At 47.1% G+C, this 10,139-nt stretch overlaps 1 protein-coding gene across 3 annotated transcripts in view; it reads left to right on the plus strand.

The window, feature by feature from the left end:
- Nucleotides 1-9,897, plus strand: part of TULP4 (TUB like protein 4) — a 242,427-nt gene extending 232,530 nt beyond the window's left edge. For all 3 annotated transcript variants that reach the window (XM_043593124.1, XM_043593125.1, XM_043593126.1), the window contains 2 exons: nucleotides 1,334-3,852; nucleotides 5,599-9,897. In XM_043593124.1, coding sequence (XP_043449059.1) covers nucleotides 1,334-3,852; nucleotides 5,599-5,715 — 2,636 coding nt within the window. In that variant the 3' untranslated portion in view covers nucleotides 5,716-9,897. The remainder of the gene's footprint in view (nucleotides 1-1,333; nucleotides 3,853-5,598) is intronic.
- The last annotated feature ends 242 nt before the right edge of the window (nucleotides 9,898-10,139 follow it).

Genomic DNA, 10,139 nt, shown 5'->3' on the forward strand with positions numbered 1-10,139 from the left:
TTCTCTTTAGCCTGGAAGACACCTGCCTTCAGTTCTCCATGCAGATGAGAGGCCATCTGGAGGAGAGATCTGAACAGGAATAATAGAAAACTTGAGACAGGACCCAGATTCATGCAGCCAGGAGATACTTACATCTCACTAGAGGGCCCCAGGGAAGGGATGGGGAAAGTAGGGAAGTCTGGGACAGGCTCAAAAGGTGGGCTTAACTTTTGATGAAACTAGCTGCCTTCACCCCATAGTTCTGGTAAAAGGCCAGTCAGCCTTTACAGTTACCTAGTTAAATCTTATTTCCTGCTCATATACTAGTTGCTACATAGCACTTAAAGGCCCAGATGAGCAAACTTGCCAGGGGTCGATGGCATTTTAAACAGGGCAGTATAAAACAGTGGCTCTGAGCACCTGCCTGTGGTCTATCACTGCTCAAATTCATGCTTCATTAAATTCCCTATGTGTACATATATAAGTTAGATTTACAGGGTTTTACAGAGTGTGGCTATACCTTACATACTGTCGGAAATGCTAAAAAGCAGATAAATTAGGGAATTATCCTTCCCTAATAACACAGATTTGTTAGAGGATTTTTTCATTGGTATCTTTACTATATCTTACATGGTTCTATTTACAGAAACTTAGTTTACGTGCAAATTTCAGATACACATTTCAGATACGCATGACCCTTCCCATACTAACCAGTCCATAAATGTGGCTAAACGTACTCCAGAGCCTAGGCCTTATGAGTGCTCAGTGGAGTATCCTCCCGTCACTCCCTCCTTGCATAACAGAGTGGTCCATTTTATGAATATGAGTAGAAAGTATCTTTAAACAGTTAAGTATTTAAAAATAAAGTAGGGCTTCCAGGGAGGCTCAGTTGGTTGAGCATCCGACTCTTGACCTCAGCTCAGGTCTTGATCTCAGGGTCGTGAGTTTGAGCCCTGCCCTGGGCTCCACATTGGGCATGGAGCCTACTTTTAAATAATTAATTAATTAATTTAAAAAAAAGTTAAGTATTTGCCGTGGTACCGTTTAGGCACATGGTACCAAATTCAGAAGGTTCAGAAGCATATCCATTGAAAAGCGTTGACAGTGCCCGTAACCAGTGGACAACAAAGGCTACCCTGCAAAACTCACCCGCTTGCCTGGGCCCTTCCAGAAACCTTGGAGAAACTTTGTATAACTTGTGTGAAAGATCTGGCTTTCCCCAAGCAAACACATCTCCGCTTGAAGCAGTTGCATTTTGTATGCAAAAGGACTGGATGAGTTCAGATGTATTACTTATTTTGACCCAGTTTCATGGCAGTTTTGTAAGCAGTGCATGTTTCTTTTTTCCTCCCAGTGACGGGAGCATCGGGTGTGCCTGAGAACAACCCTCCATGTACCGTGAACATCCCCATCGCTCCCATCCACAGCTCGGCGCAAGCTATGTCCCCCACACAGAGCATAGGATTGGTGCAGTCCCTGCTGGCCAATCAGAATGTGCAGCTGGACGTCCTGACCAATCAGACCACGGCAGTGGGGACGTCTGAGCATGGAAGTGATAGTGCCACCCAGTACCCAGTCTCCAACCGCTATTCCAACCCCGGACAGGTGATCTTCGGAGGTGTGGAGATGGGCCGCATCATCCCCAACCCCGCTCAGCTGTCCCTGCCACCGCCTGCACCAGGGGCGATCCAGCTCTCGGTGTTGGACCACGGAGACCGAGACCATGACCACCTGCAGAAGTCCGCCAAGGCCCTGCGGCCAGTGCCGCAGCTGGCCGCCGAGGGGGACGCAGTGGTGTTCAGTGCCCCGCAGGAGGTCCAGGTGGCGAAGATGAACCCCCCACCCCCCTACCCGGGAACCATCCCCGCCGCCCCCACCACAGCAGCGCCCCCGCCCCCGCTACCGCCCCCGCAGCCTCCGGTGGACACGTGCCTGAAGAAGGGCGACTTCTCGCTGTACCCCACGGCGGCACATTACCAGACGCCCCTGGGCTATGAGAGGATCACCACCTTTGACAGCAGCGGCAACGTGGAGGAGGTGTGCCGGCCTCGGACGCGGATGCTCTGCTCCCAGAACACCTACACCCTCCCCGGCCCGGGCAGCTCAGCCACCCTGCGGCTCACCGCCACTGAGAAAAAGGTCCCCCAGCCTTGCACCAGTGCCACCCTGAACCGCCTGACCGTCCCACGCTACTCCATCCCGACGGGAGATCCACCCCCGTACCCCGAAATCGCCGGCCCGCTAGTCCCGGGTCGGAGCGCGGCGCAGAGGCCCGACAGTCTCATCCACGCCACGCTGCGCAGGAACAACCGCGAGGTGGCGCTCAAGGCGGCGCAGCTGGCCGAGCCCCCGCGGGTCCCCCCGCAGCACCCGCCCAAGCCCAAGGGTGCGGCGCAGTTCCCGGCGCGGCCCCCGCCGACCCTGTACACCTGCAGTCAGTGCAGCGGCGGGGCCGTGGCGGGGCGGCCCGAGCCTGGCGCCGGGGGTGCTGGAGGTGTGCAGCCCGGCTCGGGCCTGGCCCACGCCGCCAGCACCTCACCCCTGACCTCCCAGTCGTCCTACAGCCTCCTGAGCCCGCCAGACGGCGCCCGCGACCGCGCGGACTACGTTAACTCGGCCTTCACGGAGGACGAGGCGCTGGCCCAGCACTGTCCGGTCGAGAAGTCCCTGAGGCACCCCACGCTGACTGAAGCTGCTGTGGCCGTCAAACGGCCACCCCCCTACCAGTGGGACCCTGTGTTGGGGGAAGACATTTGGGTTCCTCAGGAAAGGACAGCACAGACTGCAGTGCCCAACCCCCTGAAACTGCCTCCTCTGATAGTAGGTCAGAGCCAGCATCTGGACGTGTCCCGAGTGCCCTTCGTCTCCCCGAAGTCTCCCGCCAGCCCTACTGCCACTTTCCAAACAGGCTATGGGATGGGAATGCCGTATCCAGGGAGCTATAACACGCCCCCTTTGCCGGGAGTGCAGACCCCCTGCTCCCCGAAAGATGCCCTGTCCCCGACACAGTTTGCACCCCAGGAGTCCACAGTGGCTCTCCAGCCAGCCTACCCGCCCAGCCTCTCCTACTGCACCTTGCCCCCCATGTATCCGGGAAGCAGCACCTGCTCGAGTTTACAGCTGCCACCTATCGCCTTGCACCCCTGGAATTCCTACAGCCCTTGCCCGCCCGTGCAAAACCCCCAGGGCACTCTGCCCCCCAAGACCCACTTGGTGGTGGAGAAGCCCCTCGTGTCCCCACCGCCCACCGACCTCCAAAGCCACTTGGGTACAGAGGTGATGGTAGAGACCACAGACAACTTCCAAGAAGTCCTTTCCCTGACAGAAAGCCCGGTCCCCCAGCGGTCGGAGAAATTCGGGAAGAAAAACCGGAAGCGCCTGGACAGCCGAGCAGAGGAAGGAAATGTTCAGGCCATTACAGAGGGCAAAGTGAAGAAGGAGGCAAGGACTTTGAGTGACTTTAATTCCCTGATCTCCAGCCCTCGCCTGGGGAGAGAGAAGAAGAAAGTGAAGAGTCAGAAAGACCAACTGAAGTCGAAGAAGTTGAATAAGACGAATGAGTTCCAGGACAGCTCAGAGAGCGAGCCTGAGCTGTTCATCAGTGGTGATGAGCTGATGAACCAGAGCCAGGGCAGCAAGAAGGGCTGGAAGAGCAAGAGGAGTCTGCGGACGGCCAGCGAGCTGGAGGAGTTCAAGTGCCGGAAAGCCAGCGAGAAGGAGGATGGCCGGCTGGGCAGCCAGGGCTTTGTGTACGTCATGGCCAACAAGCAGCCTCTGTGGAACGAAGCCACCCAAGTGTACCAGCTGGACTTTGGGGGGCGCGTGACCCAGGAGTCCGCAAAGAACTTCCAAATCGAGCTAGAGGGGCGGCAGGTAAGAACGCATGTCCCAGGGCATGGCCCAGATCCCTGCTTTTTGGTCTTGACTGGTCTCTGTGGGTTTTTAAAAACCTGCTAAAGGATAGCAGTGCTTTGGCCTGCCAGGAGCCAAATGGGAAATAACGGAAAACAACTGATCCCTCTTAAGCGTGGCTAAGTCTCCGTGACCCATGAGAAAAACTAGCAGGCCCCTGCCCAGACCCCTGCCCGCTCCCCAAACCTGATCTGCCAGAGATTCTTTCTTTCTTCCAACTTTGGCTTTTTTCTGGCATTTGACACTGTGTTTGCAAAGAACGTGTTCCCATTTCTATTTATTGATTTTTCAGTTTTTCACATCGTGTATTGACCTCTTCCTGAGGAATATGAGGGTTTATTTTCTTCACCCCCACTGCCATATGTACAGACACGTGAACTTCCCCCTTTTCTTAGTTCAATCAGCAGTCACTGGTTATCTCATTATGCCAATATATGTGGTTTATAGCTGAGCCATGTATTATGGCTTAACTATATTTCCTTTTTTATTACATAGGGATTTTTTCCTAGACCAAATAATTACCCAGTGTTTGTTTATTTCTGTATTTATAGTACATCGTTCCCTGATTCGGTGGCAGAATGTAAATCTCTTCTCACTACAGTTAAACACATCGGGTGGTTTTTCAGTTCCTCTGCTCCAGCCTGAAATGGTGGCTCTAACCCTGCTGCATAGCTGTTGTTCTGGAACTGCACTTCCTCACCATCCTGGGAGTTCCCTTCACCTCTCATACTTAAATCTCGTTTTCATTAATTCACTCAAATATTTATTGAGCCACCTGCTGTGCGCCTGGCAATCCTCTGAGCTGGGAGTCAGCAAACTGTGGCCCACAGACCAATTGGACCTGCTGCCTCTTTTTCTAAATAAAGTTCCATTGGAACGCAGCCATGCCCACCCACTTAAGCATTGTCTAAGGCTGCTTTTGTCCTACAACAGAGAGTTCTGGCAAAGACCCTGTGACCTACAAGGCCTGAAGTATTTATCATCAGCCCTTTACAGAGAGTTTGCCAACGTTGCTCTAAGTGCTGAAACCAGAGCAATGAGGAAAATAGAGAAAATCCCCGTCCTCACATGGAGTTTACCAAAATGGAAGAAAGACCGTAAACAAATGTACTTAAATATTTATATAAGTATTTATATTTATATAATATTTATACATAATTTATGTGTGATATATAATATAATCCTTATAAATATAATATTTATGTAAATATCTGTATATGTATATAAAAAGCTATATAGTCACAGTGTGTGATCACAGTAAGTACTGAAATGACAAAGGAAAGCGAGCTCGAGAGACAGAGCATTGTGGGAAGGCGGTGGACTATGTTTGCCCCTCTCTGACCCGTGACATTTGATAATTACAATTGATGTTTCTCTCAACCTTCTGTTAGCCTGTAGATTCTTCTTCATACTTTTTCTTTCCCCTGTTTCCTTGGTGAGGAAGCCACTTCCTTTGACCAGTGAGCTTTCCAGGCTCTGAATTTTTGCTTCATTATCTTCCCATTGTGTGTTTACCAGGTTCCCCCTTTGTTTCCGACAAACCCATAGTTAGCTCAGGAAGTTTGATCAGAGTCCCTCTCTGGGGGGACTATCTCCTGGACTGCGCTGTCGTCTTCCCTCAGGAGCCACACAGGCGGTTGTGCTATTTCCCACCTTGTTTTCCTTTAATGTCTTTGCTTCTCTGCCCACCTCCCTCCCACCCCCCAGGTGATGCAGTTTGGAAGGATTGATGGCAATGCGTACATTCTGGACTTCCAGTACCCCTTCTCAGCTGTGCAGGCCTTTGCGGTTGCCCTGGCTAACGTGACTCAGCGCCTGAAATGAAGAGGCTGCTACGGGTGGGAAAGAGAGGCAGAGGAGCCTTTTCAGAGAGGTCTGATCGGCGATGCTCGAGGAGTCCCACGGGGCCCCGGGTGCCTGGGGACCAGAAGACAAGAGCAAAACTGGAAGAATCTGTCAGGCCCAGGAGAGGGGACTGACCTCTAATTGTTGTTGTTTGTTTGGGCTTTTATAATCCTTTATTGTTTTTCTTTCTTCTTTCTTTTTAAACAAGAAGAGAATACAGAAGAGTGGTATCTGGAAGCAAAGCGTGCGAGGCACCTGGTGTTCTTTTCAGAAACATAGTTGCCGTGGTAATGTCCTACTGTGTCTGCTTCTGTCACCTGCCAGGACAAGGGGCCCTTCGGAAGGAAGGTAGACTGCCTTCCCGCCTGCTGTTCTTTTAGACTAGGGAGTGTGCATTATTTTCGTTCTCCACAACACCTAGCTTTATTACTCCTCCCTATTGTAACCACTAGTGTGAAAACAAAAGACTTTTAAAAAGAACAACCCCAAATCCTGAAGGTACAGGTTCTCTTAGGGGGCCATTCAGATCACATATACAATGTTACTCCCCCAGAAGTGACTTGATTAATGAAGGGTGTTATGGCAAATGCACTGTGTTTGACTAATAGCAGTAGCCTTTGTCCAGCGGTGCTCTTACCAGCTCTAAATACAATTCGCTCATGATGATGTAGGAGGAAGGGACGGCAGGTGAGGAAGGAGCTTCTGTGCATGGACACCTGGGTGGTTTACACGGTGGGACTTGAAGCAGTACAAGGGCTGTGCTCCTCTCTGCACGATGTTTACGTTGAAGACTCTGCTAGTTGTGTAACATGTCAGAATTCCGTGGGTTCTGTAACAATCATTCAGTGTGCTTGCATTCGGGAGAAGGTAAAAGACCAAATGGAAAGATCTGGCACATGGTGGGGAAGCAACTTTGTCACCTAGTGCACTGGTAAGTCACTAGATACCCACTTACTGAAAAACAACCTTCATCCCCTCCCCCATTTTATTGTTTAATCTAGAAAATGTGGCAGACGGCCTTCTCTTTCCCAGTAGATAAGTGTTCCACACTTTCTCATCTGAAAAATGCTGATGACACTCATTTGAAAGCACTCCTTTCCTCTTCTTGGCCACATTAAAGTTCACTTGACTAGAAATATTTTCTAATGGTTTAGAAATGTAACAAAATTTTAAGCAATCGACAGGGTATTGAAAGATAGAGGTATGGTCATCTCTTTGAAAAAAGTAACTAGGAGGAGGGAAAAAAAGTTCTTTATTAACTGAATAGACTGTTTACTGAGGAGATAAACCACTGGGAACACATTATTAAAATTATAGTACTTAAGAGAGCTGGTTGATCTCACACACACACACACACACACACCCTGGAATATCTTTTCCTGCCTCCTCCTCCTTAGGGGACACTTTGGGCAGCCTTCAGCCCTGATGATAACAAAGCCCAGTTTGTTGTTGTCAATCACTCGTACCTGTGATGTTGTTTAGGGCAGGAGCACAAGAGCTATGTACTGGCACAGGGCCCTCAATTTGGGTTTTGTTTGGAACAGACAAATGGAAGACACCACAGAAAAGTCTTTTGAAAATAATGTATTTTTACATTCCTTGTTTTGGTTTAAAAACTAGAAAAGAAACTGGCCCATTCCTTCCCCAGAGCAAGACGAAATCACTCACCATTTTCTCCAGACCTTGAAGGAGCACAGATGAGGACATCTCCCAGCCAACATCAGAGTTTTCCATCTTATATTTTAAAATATTGAGCCTGATTCTTGGTGGGTAAATTCTTGCAGAAAGAATTTAGCAACGTATTCAAAATTATATAATTCTTTTATAGGTGTTTCTATAGCTTGGTAAGATGTTTCAGTGTTTATATTAGTTGTGCAATAATGGTTATGGCCTATTTCTAAAATAATTTAAATGCAATTCCCCTGTTTTGTTGTCCAAGAGATAATTATTTATCTTGCTTTAATGGTGTTCTTAGGAATTATTTTGTGGCTATGTACTGGTGAGTTATGCCCATTTTATTTATTTAGAAAAATAGTATGTTTGTAATGAGTTATTTGGTAGCAGTACATTTTGCTGCAAGAAATAAAGAGGATATGATAGAATGGTTTTTTGCTGGACAATTTGTAACTTTTTCTAATTGGGAAAAAATTCCTATTCTTTAGAAGTAATTTTTTTTTCCATCCTGTGGTATTGATTATATACAGAGGAGTAGATTTCTTTAAGATGACATATCCTAAAATAATATCGTCCCTTCTTTTGAACGCTTTTAATTAAAAATAAAAGGTGCTATGAAATGAAAAGAGGAGACTAATTAGAAGAGTAGCAGAGGAAGGCATTATTGTCACTAAGTGTCCACTTTCCAGATTCTGATTGGTTTTTTGAGATACAAAGACCAAGAAAAGATATATTTCAGAACTTTTCTTACTAAAAGCAATTATAAGGGGAAGTCCTTGGAATAAAAATACAAAGATATTTGTGAAGAGGAAGTGAATATTTGTAGCAAATAATTGAACTTTCTAAATTCTTGACTCACTCTCCAAAAGGTCTCTTCTGCACATGGAGACACAGGCCTTGTCTTGCGGGTTTAGCATACCCAGGATTTGGCCCTGAAGATGTAGCAGGGGTCTGGCTCTGTGCTCTGGCCCAGAGGAGGAACCCTGTCCTGTCAGCCACGCTTATGCAGACGTCTGCAGCATGGGGAAAGTTAAGTCTTTCTGGTTAATGGTGATGGTTTCACTGATTGTAAAAATTGTTTTCATTCAGTCTCAATTTATTAAATACTACTAAAGTCAGTACTTTAAATGGAATTCTACCTACATACTTCGTGCTTATTAATATAGCAATTTATTAATATTAAGTTACTTCATTGAGTCTCTAAATTTAAAAACATTAGCCCAGGCAACTGTATGAAGAATCCATGCCTTTTCCAGGAAAGGAGTGTATTAAGAGACCTAAAAACCGATTTTAAATTTGTTCTGCCTCTAACCTTATCAAACCAAAGGCACAGATTTGGGTACAGTGTATCCACTGAATGTATATTCCAAGAAAAGTTGGTGCCAAGGAAGCAGGAAAATGTGAAGGCTCTAATGGCAGCAGAAGTCAGGATTTTACAGGTTGGTCTTTTCCCCCACGTTCATTGCTCCCTAGTTGAGTGTCCCATGAGGACGTGCGAAACAGCATGCAGTCATCTTGACCCTGGGGTCAAGCCTGCTCTGCCACAGAGCTGGAGGGTGACCTTGGGCCTCCATTTGTCCATCTATAAAATGAAAGGAATGACCTGGACGAAATTCTAAAGTGTCCAGCTCTAACAGCCAACGGTTCAAAATGTGACCGTGTCCTCATTCCACTTTACAAGCTTGGAAGATGTGTTTCGAAATAATTCTTTTTACAGAGAAACATTTCTTTTCCGGCATCAATGAGCTATCTGGTGAATGTAAACCAGTGCGTTTAAAATAATCTCTAGCAGGTTTACCTCTAGAAACAAATGCGTTTGGAGTCATGTTCTTGTAAAAGTACACCAAAGCGTCAATTCCAAGTGAGACAGGATCCTCCCCATGAGTGTGCCCTGCTCAGTGGACACCCTTGTGAACAGCCCTAAAGTAAGTCACCATTTGCCCCCAAAAAGCCATAGTGTGGGTTGAAAAAAGAACAAAGGAGTATATGCCCGGGCTGGCTTGAATTCTTGAGTGTGTTCAACCGTGTTACACTGTCTTCAAGTTGAAAAGGTTTTTTGGAAAGACCCCATCGTGTCCCTGTGCGGGCCATCTATCCCTTGGCCAAGTCTAATTGTGAACAAAGTGAGACAAAGTGTGTCAAAAATGCTTGAGTTCCTGGGATTTTGTAACAACACACAGCTCTGATCTCACCATTTGTGTATTTCCTTAGTTCCGGCTGATAAAACTCTTGAAGGGTTGTGGCTTATTTTGTTTTCATTTCTTTGGCTTTGTGCAATTTTCTTGTAACTTGTACCGATATTTTCTGTTTACAAGTTCTTTTAAAGGGGAGGGGTAGGGTTCTAAGATCTTGTTGTTGTAGATAAATTTTTTTTCGTGTTGTAGAAAAGCATGGGTTATGCGTTTGACTGAAAAAGGCACTGTATTATTTACCAAAGGGGTATTGTTTTTGCATTTGTTAATAAATGCATTATTTTGGTACTGTAAATTTGGACATAATTTCTGAGTTTATTACTACTGGCATTTTCTTTGTCCTTTTTTTTTTTTTTAAACTGTAAGTGCACGATGCAGGTGCACAGGTCCCAGACCAAACCAGACCACCAGCATGTTCTTATCCAGACCTTGGGAATAGCGCGCTGCTCTGTGCGTCTCAGTCCCTCCAGTGTTGGTTTGTTTTTCAATTTCAGCATCCTGCTTTGTTTTACTTTCCAGGCAAGATTTGTTGAGATT

This window comes from Prionailurus bengalensis, chromosome B2 (genome assembly GCF_016509475.1).
Source record: "Prionailurus bengalensis isolate Pbe53 chromosome B2, Fcat_Pben_1.1_paternal_pri, whole genome shotgun sequence".
NCBI lineage: Eukaryota > Metazoa > Chordata > Mammalia > Carnivora > Felidae > Prionailurus > Prionailurus bengalensis.